At 42.9% G+C, this 19,773-nt stretch overlaps 1 protein-coding gene across 5 annotated transcripts in view; it reads right to left on the reverse strand.

Moving 5' to 3' along the window:
• Positions 1–19,773, reverse strand: part of SEC31B (SEC31 homolog B, COPII coat complex component) — a 387,082-nt gene that overhangs the window by 57,311 nt on the left and 309,998 nt on the right. For 3 of the 5 annotated variants that reach the window (XM_073596585.1, XM_073596582.1, XM_073596587.1), the window contains one exon: positions 16,348–16,403. In XM_073596585.1, the coding sequence (XP_073452686.1) occupies positions 16,348–16,403 (56 nt within the window). The remainder of the gene's footprint in view (positions 1–16,347; positions 16,404–19,773) is intronic. The other 2 variants (XM_073596586.1, XM_073596584.1) reach the window with 1 other exon arrangement.

Consider the following 19,773-nt stretch of genomic DNA (forward strand, 5'->3'; position numbering starts at 1 on the left):
TATATATATATATATATATATATATATATATACATACACACACACACACACATATATATATATATATATATACATATACACACACACACCGCGGGTAAGATAAGTATTGAACAAGTCACCATTTTTCTAGGCAAGTATATTTCTAAAGGTGCTATTGACATGAAATGTTCACCACATGTCGATAACAACCGATGCAATCCATATATACAAAGAAACCAAAACAAATAAGTTTAGAAAGTTATGTGTAATAAAATGGAATGACACAGGGAAAAAGTATTGAGCACATGAAGAAAGGGAGGTGCAAAAAGGCATGAAAAGCCAAGACACCAGCTTCAATTTATCAGTAATTACAAAGCGATCCTGCCGCTTGTCAGTGCAAAGTAACAACAGCTAGTTCAGTCTCAACCAATGGCCTATAAAAAGGTTTTTCATTACCAAGGTGTCGCTCAAGAGACGCCTCATGATGGGTAAAAGCAAAGAGCTCTCTCAAGACCTTCACAACCTTATTGTTGCAAAGCATACTAATTGATTACCGAAGGATTTCTAAACTTCTGAATGTTCCAGTGAGCACTGTTAGGGCCATAACCCAGAAGTGTAAAGAACATTATTTCACCATAAGCCGGCCACGATCAGGTGCCCCTCGCAAGATTTCTGACAGAGGAGTGAAAAGAATTATCAGAAGAGTTGTCCAAGAGCAAAGGACCACTTGTGGAGAGCTTCAGAAAGACCTGGAATTAGCAGGTACAATTGTTTTAAAGAAAACAATAAGTAATGCACTCAACCACCATGGCCTGTATGCACGCTTACCACACAAGACTACATTGCTGAAGAAAAAGCATGTTGAAGCTCTTTAAAGTTTGCTGCACAACATTTAGACAAGCCTGTGAAATACTGGGAAAATATAGTCTGGTCAGATGAGACCAAAATTGAACTCTTTGGATGCCATAATACACACCATGTTTGGAGATTAAATAGCACTGCACATCATCCAAAAAACACCCCTATACCAACAGTGAAGTTAGGAGGCGGGAACAACATGGTGTGGGGCTGTTTTCCAGCATACGGTCCTGGCAAATTTCATATCGTTGAAGGAAGGATGAATAGAAAAAAGTACCAATACTTTCTTGTTAAAAATCTGCTGGCTTGGGAACTATTGATAAGAAATAGAGTCACCGAGACTGAAAACGATTATATTAACAATCCCACAGGAGACAACAAGAGGGCATGGCTGAGTGCACAGACAATGTCTGGACAACTGGCGTTGCAGCTGGCGGAGAACAAACGTTTTTTTCTCCAACAGTCACATTTTGAGGAGGGGGAGACGACTGGTCATATGCTTGCAGTACTGGCGCGGTCTCAACAGTCGACCTCTCTCATCTCCGCCATATGTGACGCACAGGGTGCTCTGAAATGCTCTACTCCTGATATCCTGAAGGTCTTTGGTGATTTCTATGCTGATCTCTATACGTCTAAAGTTACGCCCACTGATAGTGCAATAACACGCTTCTTAGATAGCTGTGAACTCCCCAGTCTCTCACTAGAGGATAGGGTCATGCTCAATGCCCCTTTAACTGCAGAAGAACTGGATATTGCCCTATCTCAAACTAAAAACAATAAAGCACCAGGTATAGATGGCCTCCCTGCAGAGATATACAAACGCTATGCAGACTCCATGCTCCCCACACTGCTGAAAGTATACAATGAAGCATTTAAGGAGGGTTCATTGCCAAGCTCAATGAATGAGGCAATCATTATTGTTATATTAAAACCAGGTAAAGATGTGAATTCCCCAGGATCTTACAGACCCATCTCACTACTCACATCTGATATTAAGTTGCTGGCCCGGATGTTAGCAAACAGATTAGCCAAGGTAATTCATAAAATAGTGCATAGAGACCAATCCGGGTTTATCCCCACGAGATCCACGGCCCAAAATATAAGAAGACTATTCCTGAACTTACAGCTCCCAGTGGACAACACAGGCAATAGAGCAATTTTTTCGCTGGACGCAGCTAAGGCTTTCGACAGTGTCGAGTGGCCTTATCTGTGGAAAACATTACAAAATATGGGATTGGGAGATACCTTTATTCGATGGATACAGCTTTTGTATGCTGCGCCCACGGCCAGAATACGGATTAATGGGGAACTTTCAGAACCCTTTCCTTTGTTTAGAGGCACCAGACAGGGGTGCCCACTGTCGCCCCTGCTGTTTGCCTTGGCCCTGGAACCTCTGGGAGCAAAAATCAGAAGAGACTCTAGAATAGCGGGATTCCAAAGAGGTATGAACAAAGATGTAGTGTCCATGTACGCAGATGATACCCTGCTCTACCTAGGAGACACAAAAGACTCATTAGAAACGGTTATGTCCCTCATCAAGGACTTCGGGGAGCTATCGGGCTTCTCCATTAACTGGGACAAGTCAGTGCTGATGCCGCTTGACCCCCTGAACACTCCATTACCACTAGGTGCAGAGATGATACAACAAGTAGGCTCATTCCGCTACCTAGGGATCCAGGTGACCCCTAACCCAGCCACTTATGTTGAACAGAACCTAACACCCTTATTAACCAAATTCCGCGAAAAAAGCAGGGCCTGGTGTAAACTGCCCCTGTCTGTTGTTGGTAGAATTAACCTTATTAAAATGGTCTGGGCACCACAACTGCTTTATATTTTTAACAATTCCCCAGTTTGGATACCAAAAAAATGGTTCGATAGATTAGAGACCCAATTCAGAGAGCTCATATGGAGAAAAAAAATAGCGAGGATAAAATTATCAACGTTACAATACGGCAAAGAGGAGGGAGGACTTGCAGTCCCTCATCCTAGGATGTATTATCTCGCCTCCCAACTACAACAACTAGGAGGATGGGGCCTGCTGGACCCGAAAGACCCGATCCGTAAACTTGTGGTGCTGGAAGACAATAATTATACAGCACTGACAACTTTGGAGGCGGGATTCTTACACTTAGACCCGGAAGCTCCTACAGTTAAATTACTAAACTCACTTTGGGCCTATGTCAAAAAACTAATGGGCATCACGGGCTTTCTGTCCAGCACGCCTCTCTGGCGAAATAGACAACTAAAAGAAATACAAAAACTAAAAGACTTCAAGGGCTGGGAGGACGCAGGCATCAAATATATCTCACAGTTATACCAGGGCAATACTCTCAAATCATTCCAACAGATCCACACAGAGTTTGGAATCCCACATAATAATTTTTATAAATACCTCCAATTGCGTCATGCCTTACAAACCCAGAATAGAAATGTTAGAATCCAACCGACAGAACATCCGATTATACAAGATGTATTTATGGATGAAGTTAAAAAGGGCATGATATCTAGATGTTATAATACACTTATAGCACGAATACAAGATCCCTCTAGACTACCAGCCAGACAGCGGTGGGAGGAAGATATAGGAGCAATAGATGGAGACACCTGGGAGATATGCCTTATGAATGCCCCCTTGGTGTCACTTTCTGCATCACAGAAACTTTCACATCTTTACCTTCTACATAGGGCGTACAGAACCCCTCTTCAACTCTATAAGTGGGGAATTAGAGACTCACCCCTGTGCCCAAAATGTGAACGGGATCATGGAAATCTACTCCACATGATCTGGAAATGCCCCAAGCTATTCAGATATTGGAAGGAAGTGCTGGACACGATTTCAGAAGTATATATGGTACCTCTTGAGAGAACTCCGGTGGTTTGTGTACTGGGGGGAATAGACGAAGAATTTGCACCTCCACCTACACGTATAGCGCTTCTTCGTTTACTATACATAGCAAAGAAATTAATTGCCCAGTGGTGGATTACCCCGCGAGTTCCCACCAGGGGGCAATGGATAGACAGCGTGAATAGGATCCTAATAAGAGAAAAAATAACCTACCAACGTAGAAAGGCTCCACAAAAATTCCTCTCCATATGGCAGGCGTGGTTGGACGTCCCTGGTTTGGCCCCGCATCAACTAGTTAGGGATAGGTTACTCTTGGGTTGATGTAGACTTGACTACTGTATAGTAACTATGCGCATGCAAGGAAACGTAAAAATTTAAAAAAAAAAAAAAAAAAAAAAAAAAAAAAAAAAAAAAAAAAAAAGACACCCCCTGGGGAATATGAAACAGTATGTATGATGAGGTACTGCATGGCAAGGCTTTACTCTGTTTTGTTTCTATCCCTTTTTTTTCTGTTTTTCCCTTCTATTATATTCCCTTACTTTAAAAATGAATATAATATTGAACTAAACATAACGAATCAAGTTAAGGTTGTCGGAATTATAATAAAGTGAGAGTTGATTCTGATATTGCTGCTGAATGAACAACAGGTTCACTATTTTTTATACTCTAATATGATTGGAAATCATTAGAGCGTTCAGCATATAAGGGTACTATTATTATAGCTGGTATTTGCTTAAATCTGTACCTTGTATGGAGTCATACTCCCTGCGAAATATATCATATGTTAGACCTAGTATAATTAAAAGACATGGGTAAGACAGGTGATGCTCCTGGTAACATATCATTGGAACAGTCTACAATAATCTAAGGTAGTTGATAACTGCTCCTGTGACATGCTTTATGAGAATCCCGAAATTTGTACATGTTATATACGAGTATCTGTATGCTACCTGTATTTGTTTCTTTATGCAAAATAAAAACCTTTCTGACTAAAAAAAAAAAAAAAAATCTGCTGCCATCTACGAGGATGATGAAGATGAAACAAGGGTGGACATTTCAGCAAGACAATGATCCCAAACACAAAGCCAAGGAAACTCAATTGGTTTCAAAGAAAGAAAATAAATCTGCTATAATGGCCCAGCCAATCACCTGACTTGAATCCAATAGAAAATCTATGGAAAGAACTAAAGATCAGAGTTCATAGAAGAGACCTTCAAGATTTGAAGACGGTTTGTGTGGAAGAATGGGCCAAAATCACACCTGAACAATGCATGCGTCTAGTTTCTCCATACAGGAGGCATCTTGAAGCTGTCATTACCAACAAAAGGATTTTGTACTGAGTATTAAATAAATTTCAGTTAGCGTGTACAATACTTTTTCCCTGTGACATTCCATTTTATTGCACATAACTTAATTTCTGAACTTATCTGTTTTGATCTCATTGTATGTATGGATTGCATGGGTTGTTACCGACATGTGGTGAGAATTTCATGTCAATAGCACCTTTAGAAATATATATATACCTAAAAAATGTTGACGTGTTTAATATATATATATATATATATATATATATATATATATATATATATATATATATATATATAGAGAGAGAGAGAGAGAGAGAGAGAGAGAGAGAGAGAGAGAGAGAGAGAGAGAGAGAGAGAGAGAGAGAGAGAGAGAGAGAGAGAGAGAGAGAGAGAGATATATCTCTATATAGAGATATATAGATATATATATGGCCTTTTTTTCTCAGAAAATAGGTGCAGGAACTCAATCATGACCCCCAAAACCCCCTTGACCCCCCACTCACACCCTCCAAACAGCATCAAATACTGGGTGTGGTCATATTTCACTAACAGTGGGAGGGTCTTAAAGGGGCATTAAATACCAGGAGTACATTATGTGCAGAGAGCAGAGAGCAGAGAGCAGAGTTCATGGGTGCACTACGTGCAGGGTTCAGGGTTGCGCTACACACAGGGTGCAGAGTTCCGCCTTCTTCTGCACTGCACCCCAGGCACCCACATCCCCCTTGTCCCCATCCTGCACTCAGTGGGGGCCACTGAGGAGACCAGATTTGTGGGGACTGCTGAGAGACAAGCTGTCACTTGTAAACACAGAAGTCGGACTTTGTGTTTACAAGTGCTGAGCAGGCATGGCCTGAGCCAGAGGTGGTAGAACAGAGTTCCACCAAGTTCTGAGACCAAGCTGAAAAAAAGCCCTGCATATACACACACATAGAGATATATATATAGATATATATCTATATATATATAGATATATATCTATATATATATAGATATATATCTATATATATATCTATATATATATCTATCTATCTATCTATCTCGGTAGGTACAATGTATGTATATATGTATGTATGTACCAACAACTAGAGATAAATTTAGATTAGACTTTTAGGACTCTGGAGCACAGCCTTTTGCCACATTTCAGTTGCTGTTGATATTTTTCCTTAAAGCGGTATTAAACCCAAAAGCAAACATTTGTTATATTGCAGCTTACAAATTCTTAGATGTGGTGGCTGCAATAGTTTTTCACTTTTAGTCTTTCTTTTTTCTATTTTCATCTGGTGATCTGGCCAACAAGTCTGTTGTGTTTCACAAGCTCAAACTCTCCAGCAGAATGTATCAGTGTACATGGATGAGACAAACCACTTAAGGGTCCCTTCACATGGGCGTTCCCTCTGTTTTTCATCTATCCATTGACGGATGAAAAACGGGTAAACTGATGTAAACGAAGGATCATCTGTTTACATCTGCTTCCCAAAAAAAACCACAGATCTAAAAAACGGACAAACTGTCTGTTCTTACATTTGTTGTTAGGAACCAGCACCCACCGGCTTCCTAAGAATGAGGAGTCATCCCTGTTAGAAAGGAATTCCCTGCTGACAGTAGAATGCAAACGGCCCTTTGTTGCCGCCCCTCAAAAGTCCATAGCAGACCCTTATCCAAGCATGCAGCCCGACAGATCAGGATGGTGGGGGGGGGGGGGGGGGGGGGGGTGAGTAGGCATCCATACCAGGCCACATGCCCTCAACATGGGAGGAGTGCTTTGCCTGGGAAATGATCATCCGTTTACCCATAGGAATACGTTACTGTTCTGTTTTTAATCGTCAAAGCATAGATGAATAACGAACAAAGGGAACGCCCATGTGAAAGAACCCCAACACTGTCAGGGATTATTAAAGTGAGCTTTTGTTTTTTCATGCAAAACCCTCATCCCAAAGGGAAAAAAAAAAAAGTTTAAGCTCGGGTCTGGCTTCAGTTTGTTAGTGCATCTAAATCTGCTAATACAATTTAACAATGTAAATGATTGGCAAGCTGTAATAAAATGGATATACATATACATTTTTGGTTTTGGGTTTAAAACTGCTTTGGACTCTGGAGATGTAATGGGCTGTGTGTTGAAATAATACACCACCTTAATTGTTAATATTTTTTGCTTTGATACTCTCCTAGAGCTATATAAGCCTTCAATATAAACCGGTTTTTTGTTGATTGTTTCATAGGTTTCCATCCAAACTGCCTCTAGAGTGTATGTTTATGACTGTGGGGAACTAATCTTACTCTTTCATTGCAAGTTTTTATTGAAACCATAAATTTAGAAGCAACCTTTTGATCATTCTGAGAATGTATCCATCCATTTAAGTGGTTGTAATCCTCAGACATGAAATATGAAAAAAGCATATCCCTCTATAGCAGGGGTCTCAAACTGGCGGCCCTCCAGCTGTTGGGAAACTACAAGTCCCATGAGGCATTGCAAGGCTGACATTTACAAACATGACTCCCACAGGCAGAGGCATGATTTTTGCAACAGCCGGAGGGCCACCAGTTTGAGACCCCTGCTCTATAGTGTGAGCTTATCTCTATCCAGCACACTAAGGCTACTCTAACACTGTATCACTGCAAAAACACACAGTGTTTGCAGGGTGGTCTTTAAAGACGTGACTTAAAAAATGCATCGCTGGTGTGTTTTTGCCGAGTTTTCAATGGGAAGGTGCATTTTTTAAACTTACCAAACATGCCCCAAAAATGCTGCAAGCAGGATTCTTTTTACTGTAACAAGAGCCCCAGTGTGAACACATTCATTGATTTTAAAGGGAAGCATTTTTCTTGAGCTTTTTTTTTTTTTTAAAGTGTGTGAAAAACTCCTCGAAAGCAGTCTAAGTTTATTTCTGTCTGCTGCTTCATTCCACTGCTATTGGCATGAATCACTTCAGACAAGTTTTCCTGACACCAAGAGAAAAAATAGGATTTTTATTACAGCTTACCTGTAAAATCCTTTTCTTGGAGTACATCATGGGACACAGAGGCTTAAGTAATAACTTAATAGGTTATAGGCCACCTTCAGGTGTTGACACTGGTTATAACCAATCAAGGAAATTCACTCCCTATATAACCCCTCCTCCTTCCAGGAGCACATCAGTTTTTGTAGCAAAGCAATATACTTAATCCCAAAAGAGGGGAGGGATCTCTGTGTCCCATGATGTACTCCAAGAAAAGGAATTTACAGGTAAGCTGTAATAAAAATCCTATTTTCTTTATTGTACATCATGGGACAGAGCCTTAAAGTGGATGTAAACCCGAATTTTTTTTTTTTTTATATATCATACTGTAGAGTATAAGATTTCCTATCATTTGAGCCCAGTCTTGACACACAGAGTTAATCCATCTCTGAGCAATCCTCTTTTATTGTTCAGTGAGAAAAAACTTGACAAACTGAGAAAAACTTTCTAAAATCCTCCCCCTTGCTGTGAGTGACAGGGGATTTACATCTCGTGCACTAGCCTAAGACACATGCATTATTTTTTAATTCCCTCCCCCACTCCTTTCTTCAGCAGCTCTGCAAGGATAGGCTGTTCCACACCTCAGCATGATTTGGCATGCTTAAGTCATGTGGTTACTTTCCTGTCTTTTCACTGGATGTTAGAGATCATAGCAGAAGTTCAGCAGAAGTTCAATGTTAGAAATACACAGGAGAAAATAAAAAAAATGCATATTGACAAGGGGAGTGTAGAGGTGGGCGGGGAGTCTACTGACATCACGACTCCACCCACCGAGCTCCAGACATCAGACCCACCCACAGAATATGCAGTTTTTTGGGTCTAATAACAGACAGAGGGGAGACATTTGACAGGTAAAGATACATGCAGGAGGCATGTATATCCTTATAGATAACCCCTATGGCAGTAGTTTACAAAGGATGACATTGGGTTTACATCCACTTTAAGTAATTACTTAATGGGATGTCCCATAGCAATGCTACTTGAGGGGAGGGAGAGACAACCCGCAGGGTACCCACAGACTTGAGGATTTATACTGTTGCCTGCAGCACACTGCGCCCGAAGGCGATATCCTCATACCTCCTTACATCCACCTGATAAAATTTTGTGAATGTATGCACTGAAGACCAAGTTGCGGCCTTACAGATCTGAGCCATGGAGGCCTGATGACACACTGCCCAAGAAGCACTAACCGATCTGGTAGAGTGCACCTTAAAGTGAAACGGGGGAATTTTACCCCTTACATCATAAGTTTTATCACAAAGTATCACTTGCCGAATCCACTTAGCGACAGTGGATTTCGACACTGCCTGTCCTCTCTTAGGGCCCTCTGGCAGAATAAATAAGACATCAGTCTTATGAATCTGAGCAGTTGCCTTAAAATAGACTTTCACTGTTCTCACCACATTAAGGCAATGTGGTGACTCTTCTTCCCTGGAACATGGTTTTGGAAAAAAACAATGGCAGGACAATATCTTGGTTCAGGTGAAACCTGAAACCACTTCTGATAAAAAAAAGTCTGGACGAGGGCGTAACACTCTGTCCCCATGACAAATCAAATATGGCTCTTTACAAGAAAGAGCAGCCAATTCCGAAACCCTCCTTGCTGAGGATATAGCAACCAAAAATACCAACTTCCTTGTCAGAAGGACTAGGGGAATATGTTGTATTGGTTCAAATGGCTGTTTTTTGTAACACAGACAAAACTAAGTTCAGGTCCCAAGGGTTCAAGGGAGGTTTGACGGGCGGAATAAGCCACGTCACACCTTGTATAAAACACCGGACTAAAGAATGAGTAGCAAGTGGTCTTTTGAAATAATACAGATAAAGCTGAGACTTTGCCTTTAATAGTACTCAAGGCCAATTTAATTTCTACCTCTAATTGTAGAAAGGCAAGAATTCTGCCTATGATATATCTCCGAGGGTGCCAACCCTTGGATTCACACCAGGAAACATAAGTCCTCCAGACTCTATAATATATAGTTCTGGAAGCTGGCTTCCTTGCAATAATCAGGGTAGAGATAACTGACCCGGAAAGCCCATGTTTCTTCAGAATGTGGGTTTTAATAGCCAAGCCGTTAAATTTAGAGACCGTAAGGTAGGATGGAATATCAGTCCCTGTGAGAACAGATGTGGCCGTAGTGGGAGGGACCATGGGTCCTCCACTGCCATCTTTACGATTTCTGCATACCATGACCTTCTGGGTCATGCTGGTGCCACCAGAATTACCGTCTTTCTTTCCAGCTTGATCCTGCAAAGAAGTCGAGGCAGCAACTGAATAGGGGGAAATGAATAGATCAGTGAGAACTGATCCCATGGGGTCACCAACACATCCGTTCCGCATGCGAATAGATTCCTTGTTATGGCCACAAAGTTGACTAACTTCATGCTGAGCCTGGACGCTAGAAGATCTACATCCGGTGTCCCCCATCTTTGACAAACAGCCCGAAATAAGAGACCATTTCGCTGGGAATAACTGCTGGCGACTCAAGTAGTCCGCCTGCCAATTCTCTACTCCTGGAATGAAGGCTGCACGCAACATTCCTTTCTGCCCAAGTTAGAATATGGTTCACCTCTCTCTGCGCTGAGAGACTTTTGGTGCCCCCTTGGTGATTGATATAGGCCACAGCCGTGGCATTGTCGGATCCTGACAGGACAATCCTGTAACCTGAAAGTCCAGGTCTTTAGAGCCAGACGTACTGCCCGAATCTCTAGGATATTGATGGACAAGGTTCTTTTTTGTTCTTGACCACTGTCCCTGAACAGTTGTCTTTTCTAGTACTGCTCCCCAGCCTGAAAGGCTGGCATCCGTCGTTACCACTTTCCAGATGACTGGTCTGAAGGATTTTCTTTTCAGCAGATTCTGGGTTAGTAACTACCATCTGAGGCTTTGGGACACTCTTGGGGACAGCTGCATTGGCAAGTCTAAAGCTTGTTTTTGTTCCTGGCGAACAGGATACTGTTTTGCAACAGTCTTAAATGAAACTGGGCATAGGGAACTGCTTCAAATGAAGCCACCATGGTTCCTAGCAACCTCATGCAAAGGCGAATGGGGGGATCGCCATTTGAGCTGACCATCCGCACCAACTCTCTTATGGAGTTGATCTTTGCCTGAGGCAAGAACACCTTTGCCTGTGCTGTGTCTATGAACAGACCCAAGTACTCCAGTCTTTTTAGTGGTATTAAGGAAGATTTCTCTAGGTTGAGAATCCAACCTAAACTTTCCAGGTAACTGGTTGTAATGCGTATGCTTTGCTCCAAATGAGCCACCGACTGTCTATTAGCAATAGATCGTCTAAGTACGCTACGACTGTTATGCCCTTAACCTGGGGTGGGGCCAGTACTTTGGTGAACACCCGCGGTGCTTTGGCTAGCCCGAAGGGCAGGGCTACAAACTGGAAATGCTGCTGTTCTAACACGAACCGCAGAAACTTTTGATGAGCGGGAAATATAGGGACATGCAGATATGCATCCCTGATGTCGATTGATGCCAGAAGTTCTCCTAGAAGGATAGAACTACTGACCTGATCGTCTCCATGCGAAAGGAGCGGATCTTCAGGAACTGATTTAGATTTCTTAGATCTAGAATGGGTCTGACATCTCCATTTGGTTTCGGTACCATAAAAAAGTTTGAATAAAACCCCAAACCTTGCTCGTTTGTGGGGATCTGTATGAGCACCCCTTAAGATATTAATCGGTCTAGTGCCTGAAACAGAGATTGTCTTTTCGCTGGATCTTTGGGAACGCTTGACCTCAGGAAGCAAGACGGTGGAAAGTCCCAAAATTCCAGCTTGTACCCCAGCGTTACCGTGGAGATGACCCATCTGTCCTGAATTTCTTCTTTTCAGACTTTTGAAAACTGCAGAAGTCTTTCCCCCACCTTGGTGAGGGGGGTTGCCTCTTCATGAGGCTTTAGGATTCTGACTTGTAGGTTTCTGACCCCAGGACTTCTTTTGAGCCTGGGTCTGACTCTGAGATCTTCCTCTAGAGTGTAACGGTGGAGGCCGTCGCCCCTGCCTAGAGGCAGAAGCCCCTGGCGTAGGGGATTAAATTAAGGGCGTTTATACTTTCTTTTGACTGGCAAAAGAGTACTTTTCCCACTAGAAATTGTTTGGATATATGTGTCCAAGTTTTCTCCAAATAGTCGCTCCCCATGAAAAGGGAGCCCAGTTAGGAGGTCTTTACATGGTGCTTCAGCTGACCAAATGTTTTAACCACAGGATTCTATGCATATGCACAAGCATAAGCGTAAGGCGGAAGACCTGGTGAATAGAATATTTAATAGCATCTATGGCAAAGCATAATGCTTTTAGTAGTTTAGGCAAATCCCGAGCTTGTTGTGCAGGAAGTTCTCTAAGGGCCTGTTTAAATTGGTCCTTTAGGGATTGACAGATGCTTACTGCAACGACTGCAGACTGAGTAATGGAACCTGCCATGGTAAAAGTAGATCTTAACAGGGATTCCAACTCCTTATCTGTTGGATCCTTAACCACTTCAATACCAGGCACTTATACACCTTCCTGTCCAAGCCAATTTTCAGCTTTCTGCACTGTCGCTGTTTAAATGACAATTGCGCGGTCATGCTACACTATACCCAAACGGAATTTTTATCATTTTGTTTCCAAGAATAGAGCTTTCTTTTGGTGGTATTTGATCACCTCTGCGGTTTTTATTTTTTGCTAAACAAATAAAAAAAGATCGAAAATTTTGAAAAAAAATTAAAGTTTTTGTTTTTGTAAATGATTAAGTTTTCTCCTTCACTGATGGGCACTGATAAGGCGGCACCAATGAGTGGGCACTGACATGCAAAGACGATAGTCACTGATATGTGGCACTGATGGGCACTGGTAGGTGGCACTGATATGCAGCACTGATGGGCATGGATAGGCGGCACTGATGGGCACTGATAGGCGACACTGAAAGGCTGCAAAGATGGGTACTTATGGGTGGCACTGATAGCCGGCACTGTGAGTGAGGAAAAGCCGATCAACGGCTCTTCCTGTTTACATCGTGATCAGCTGTGATTGAACATGGACATGGCTGATTTGCTGGAGGCTCTTTACCGAGACCGGTGTAGCGGTGTGTCAGACTGACACACCGACCACCGCGATGCGTGCCCCCACGGGTGAGCGGGGGCTGTTATCCTGCAGGACGTCATATGACGCCCAGTCAGGATAATGGAACCACCGCCCGGACATCATTCTGCTATAGGCCGAGTGGGAAGTGGTTAAGCATCTGTGCATTGTCTACTGGACAAGTTAGGCCTTTATTCACATTGGAAATCGCAGCGTCAACTGCTGGTATTTTCCATCATTTGGAGAATTTCTCCTACAGGGGATAGAGAATTGCAAATTTCTTAGGAGGGAGAAAATGCTTATCCGGGTGATCCCATTCAGCAAACATAAGCTGTTCTAGTAATGCATGTGCAGGAAATGCATGCAAAGGTTGAGAGGGTTTTAAGGAACCCAAGGAAGAAACTGACCTTTCAGGAGACTCAGTTAGGGATAGCATGAAAGTAGAACGAACCATCTCCGTAAGAGATTGTATCAGCAATTTCTCAGATTTGAGAGGCTGAAAAAGGCTCATCTACCGTCTTTTCCTCCACAGAGGAATCATCAGTTTGTTTTTCCTCCTGATCGACTGAGGGCAACACCTCATCCTGTGCCCAGCGTTCCCCTTGCAAAGGTTCTGAAGTGGGGGAGGGGGTCTAGCACGCTTCCTATCCATCTGAATGGAGGATGCAATTAAAGCCACTTCCAGACCCTGCAGGGAGGAGGAAAGGACATCTTCAGTCACGTATACAGGGGCTGAGATGTGAGAAGCAGATGCACCATCAATTTGTTCCAATGGCTCTCCCTGGATTGCCATAACTGGTAATTCAAGCGGGGTTCCACCCAAATTTTGAACAATATCTGTATGTATTCTCTTCCTTGCCTAGATGCTGACATGCCATTTAAAAAAATTTAAATCGCCGTAATTACCTTTTATTTTTCTATTCTTCTTTGCACTTCCTGATTCTCCTCCCGTGGGAGTAGGCGTGTTTCTAGCCTCTCCCAGACTCCTGGGAGCTAGTCTCAGGCTTCCCAGGATGCCACTGAGCATGTGCGGGAACGAGCAGTGAATGCTGGGAGCACAGCATTCACCACATCCAGGAAAAAAATGCTTGTGGGCTTCAAATGCCCACAGTGAAGATGGAAACCGCCTGCAGTGAATAATATAAGTTATTCTTTCCGACGAAATCTGACACAGGCGGACATATTACACACAATATGTGAGTATGTAATGCTGAGAAGAAAAGTTTGTGAATGAACTCAAAAAAAAAACAAAAAACGATAGATAGGTGGACCCCCCGCTTTAAGGCGAGGATGACAGCATGGAAATGCGACTCGGGATCCTAGCGCCTGGGGGTGAAACCTTTACCTTTCTGGTTTTTGTGGTGTCTTTTTTGGTAGGCATAGTCCTAAGTACAAAAACAGAGGCACTATACAAATTGCACTTATTTGCTGAAAATAGTCATGACATTTAAAGCCGCTATAAAATTCAGTCTCTGTATCAGGAATGCCAGTTTGCAACCCTCACATATCCCACAGCTCGTGTCCTTGTGTTGCAGGCTGCCTATCGCGTGTCCTCGTGGACGTTCACGGCATCGTGCTTAGGCCCCGCCCCCTCCAAGAAAAAAATTCTGTCCCTTTTTACATTTAAAAAGTTACCGTTTTTGGGTCCACCGACCTAATGGGGGGGGGGGGGGGGGGGGAGAAGGGACCCATCCAGCAGCAGGCACAAACAGTGAAATTAGCCAGAGTTATATCAATTAGCGGTATTAGCGGGACCTCTCCACCAACCCAGTGGGGGGGGGGGGGTTAATGTAATGGGGGGTACAGTGCTGCTGTCCCCCTAACCCTCCAGTCCCATCAGGGGGAGAAAGAAAACATTTTAGCAGATTTTCTTTACCTTGAAAGTCTCCCTCCACACACTGCTGCAACCAGACACGGACTGAGCTTTACAGTGAAGACAACAGAGTAAGGTATGTGCATAGACTCCCTCTAGTGGAGATTTAAGGAGTGACAACATTTTTTCCCTAATGGAAGAAATACATAGGTGTTTTTAATACCCAAGTTTCTTCTCTTACCTTATCCCCGCCGCAGGATTTTCTGAATTAACAGACAATTCAGCCTTCACGGCGGGCTGTGTTTAGCAAACTTTCAAGGACCGGGTCCCTAAAACGGGGTTCCAACTCCCTTGGACCTGTAAAACACCTCATCAGGAAGCATTAGGTAATGTAGCAAGACCTAAAGCCCTGGGTTCCTGGGGTCCAGCCCTACAAAGAGAGGAGTTACAGGAAAAACCTTGTGCTTTGGATACGAGGCCCCAGGTACCATCCTTTTAGACCTTAGTGGCACTTTGGATGGATCTAGTCTTTATGAAGGCTATTTAAATACAGCATGGATCCCTCCAGTGGAGCTCCTCAGAGCACATCTTCAGTCGTGACCAACACCTTAGACACTGGCGAAAAAACTGATGTGCTCCTGGAAGGAGGAGGGGTTATATAGGGAGTGAACTTCCTTGATTGGGAAGAACCAAGGGTTTTTTTCCTCAGAAAATAGGTGCAGGAACTCAGTCATGACCCCAAAACCCCCTTGACCCCCCCCCCCACACCCTCCAAACAGCATCAAATACTGGGCGTGGTCATATTTCACTAACAGTGGGAGGGTCTTAAAGGGGCATTAAATACCAGGAGTACATTATGTCCAGAGAGCAGAGTTCATGGGTGCGCTACGTGCAGGGTTCAGGGTTGCACTACACACAGAGTGCAGAGTTCCGCCTTCTTCCATAGCTGTTTACTTCTGCATCCCCATCTCACTTTCACCCCTCTTCCCAGCTGGCTTTTGGACCTTCCGGCACATTGTAAATGCCTCTGCCTCTCTCGCTTGCAGGGAGATCATCCCGTGGGGGTGTCGGCATCTGCACTGCACCCCAGGCACCCACACCACCCTTGTCCCCATCCTGCACTCAGTGGGAGCCACTAAGTAGACCAGATTTGTGGGGACTGCTGAGAGACAAGCTGTCACTTGTAAACACAGAAGTCGGACTCTGGGTTTACAAGTGATAGTGCTGAGCAGGCAGCACATGGCCTGAGCCAGAGGTGGTGGAACTGAGTTCCACCTGAAAAAAAGCCATGTCAACATCTGAAGGTGGCCTAAAACCATTAAGTAATTACTTAAGGCTCTGTGTCCCATGATGTACGATAAAGAAAAGGTGGGGGGGCTGCTAGCTCTGTTCAACCTAGCCTTTAAAGATTTTGAATTCTTCCAAGAGAATCACTGGATTGTAAATACACTACTTAAACCTGGAGCTGCTATATTACCTTTTTTCGTTGCATACCGGCTTTCAATGAATCCGCCCAACTTTCATGCTCTCCTGCTGAGGGAAAACATAGTAAATATCATATATACAGCAGTATAGAATGTGTACAAAAGTAGGTGGGATTCTGGTTTATGACGTGTGGTTGAGAAATAAAATCGGAAATTAATCTATGGTCCAGCTGTAGCATTATGTGATCATTTGTGGCTGCTGCAGATCTGTGTGTTCAGTGTAGTGTAATAAATGAATCAACTATCTGTTAGGGGTAGGGACAATTCTTGTTTGCAAAGTAACGCAATGCAGAAAAATTGCCCATGCTGAAAACTGCTCTTACCTCACTTTGCATACAACACACAGGGGTCTGAATAACAAAAAGGTGAACAATGTGATAGACTGAAGTGAAGGTTTGTTTCAGTTACTTGTTCAGAAGTAATTTTTTTTGCAGAATTTTACTCTCCCTAAGCAAGCTACAAAAACCATTTCAAACATTGCCTGTGACAATCCGGAGAGATTTCCAAACATGTTGAAAATCCATTTGCAATAGTCAATCATTCTGTGGAGAAGATCGTGGAAGGTCTCTGCAGAGTGTGACACAATTAAGGGCTGACATACTTCTTGCTGCTGTTCAATCACAGTGACATATGTGCCCATATATGTGACCACCCTGTGGCTTTTGGACAACTGAGATTCCTTCTTTTTTTTTTTTGTCCACACTTTTAGAAGATTTTTATACCTCAGACATGTTTGTAATGATTCAAAATGTTTATATGCAAAGCTTGTAGAGCACAACGCCAGCATAACATAAAAGCCATTGCTGAAGCATAAACAAAATTTAGATCGGACTTCAAAGATGAATACCGTGGAGATATTCAAAGAACCATCAACAAATCAGTAATTTAACGGATACGTGCGATCTAATGGCAGATATTGATTTCTCTTTTTTTGGTGACAGAAAATAGACAACGTAAATGTTTTATCAGTGGCAAATGTCTATCCTAACTGCCATTTACAGTTATTAGTACTTTCAAATATAGACAAAAGCTAGGTTAATAACAAAAACAAATGATTTTATCAAACAGTAAGCTTTTAAAAAACAAGCATTCTCGACTGTGCAGTGTCTGTGTTCAAAACGTCTGTAAAGTTTATAACCCTTCTTAGAATTGATAAAAGTGTTGTAGTCCTGCTATAATGTAAATGGAGAGGTACAATACAAATCTAAAAGAATAAAGCCTTGTGTCCTTTCCTGTGATATTACTTTGCAATTCATTCCTCAAATAGGGGTAAGCAGCTGAGGAATGAGGAACGTGGAGTTCGAGGATTCAGTTAGCATTCCTTCTTTTAGGCACACACATCCTCAACTCATATGTTGTCACAACAATCATCCTTTTGTAGCATGTGATTATTTTATTTAGCTTCCATTTGCTGGAAATGATCTTTGTTATGGTGTACAAAATTAAAGTGACACTAAACTCGTCTTAAAAAAAAAAAATAAATAATAAAATTATTTTGAAGTATGTATTCCTAAAATGTATGACAACTTTTGACCTCAAGCGGAGTTCCAGCCTTAAAAAAAAAGAAAAAAAATTAAAGTCAGCAGCTACAAATAATGTAGCTGCTGACTTTTAATATAAGGACACTTAACTGTCCAGGGATCCCGTGATGTCGGCCCCATCAACTCGGGTGCAGGAACCGCCATTGCAACTAAGGGAAACCGGTAGCGAAGCCTTCAGGCTTCACTGCCGGTGTACTACTGTGCATGCGTGAGTCACGCTACGCTTTCTGAATAGCCCTGTCGTCTTCTGGGACACACACACGTCCCGAAAAGCAGCGGGGGGGGGATGGAGGAGGGGCCGCTCCAGATGCGGAAATGACATACCTTGCTGCAGGGGGGTTAGGAGGAAGAAAAAGAAAACCAAATAGCCAATGATATTTTAACTTGCTGCTACAAAGCGTAAGGTGCAAACATGGAAATGTGGGTGGAACTCCACTTTAAAATGATTATAGCATGTATGTGTCAATGAGGGTATGTCTTTGCTACAAAGAGTAGCCTCTTGTGTCTTATTGTGTGCTTCAAATACATATAAGCGATGATCCGGTCAGTCCATCATTTACTTTTCAAAACTGACCAAACAAAGCATGGAAACACATCTGTGCTGGTGTGGTCAGTTTGCATCTAACTAAAGGTAAAGGCATGCCATGCATAGGCATGGCATTCCTGTATCTTTGCAGTCAGGTTTAGAGACATCCCCCCCCCCCCGGGTTGTGCCACTGCTGTGAGAAGGCTGTGACCCATTAGCCAATCACAGCCTGCCTTAAGCAGCTGTAGCTAATAGGGGGCGTGGACAGCAGAAGATGTACACAGATGGGAAAAGTAATTTCCCGCTGTGTATGTCAACCACAGCCTGCAGCGCAGAAGACACACGCTCCTGGAATGCAAGTACCCCCCCCTTCCCGCTGTGTTCTTCGTCACCAACACTCTGCACCTCTTTCAACACTCACACGCCATGCACAACTCCAGGATAGAACAGGGAGGAGGCTTTGTGGTTATGTGACTGCTGGATTAAAGAAACAAAAAAGGTACCAGAATTATTAGAATAATAATTAGAGGATGGCTATAATTGTTCTCTATGATCCCACTGTAAGTAGGATGACTAGGGATTATGTAATGTGTATTGTGAATAGAGCAGTGCACATGACCGCAATAAACATGCACTGCTCATTTCAGACAAACCATAAATGTTACCAGAAAAAACACAGTAAGAAACAATGTCATGAAAAATAGATTACAGGGCCATTAAAGGGTAAGTACACCTTTACAAAAAATCTGTAAGGTGAACTTACACTGGGACCCCCTCCCCATCCCGTATACAGAAGTCCCACGATCACCCGCTGTGACACATTCAGTCGCAGCTTCAACGGCCCGAGGATTTGAAATACCCACGGCTTAATTTCCTAAACGTACCTCCTAAAGGTACGTATAGGAGGGATTCTAATTGTTCGGCGCCGATCAATCAGAACCTGCCTAGCCCGTCCTGTCAGCACTAGAGGAGAGAAAGCCGTGGGGATTTCAAATCCCTGGACCAGTAAAGCGGCAACCTAATGTCTCACAGCGGGTGACTGCAGGACTCAGGTACAGCGGGATCGGGGAGATCCAATATAAGTTCACCTTACAGATTTTCTGTAAAGGTGAACTTACTGTAAAGTAGTGGATGTGTATGGATTATTTTTGAAAAATTAGGATATTGTTTAGTGCCACTTTAAGCCTTTTTTCTAGTTTTGTACAGAGCTGGAAAGGTTATAAACCTCAGGTTTGTATGGCAATCCAGGGCTTTGTTAGAGAGATTTCTCCTTACTTAAAAAGGTCAGAGTGACAATGTCATCCCAAGATGAGGCATGAGGGAAAATCTACAACAGAGGTCTAGACAGCAAG

Source organism: Aquarana catesbeiana, linkage group LG08 (assembly GCF_042186555.1).
Source record: "Aquarana catesbeiana isolate 2022-GZ linkage group LG08, ASM4218655v1, whole genome shotgun sequence".
In the NCBI taxonomy this organism is placed as follows: Eukaryota; Metazoa; Chordata; class Amphibia; order Anura; family Ranidae; genus Aquarana; species Aquarana catesbeiana.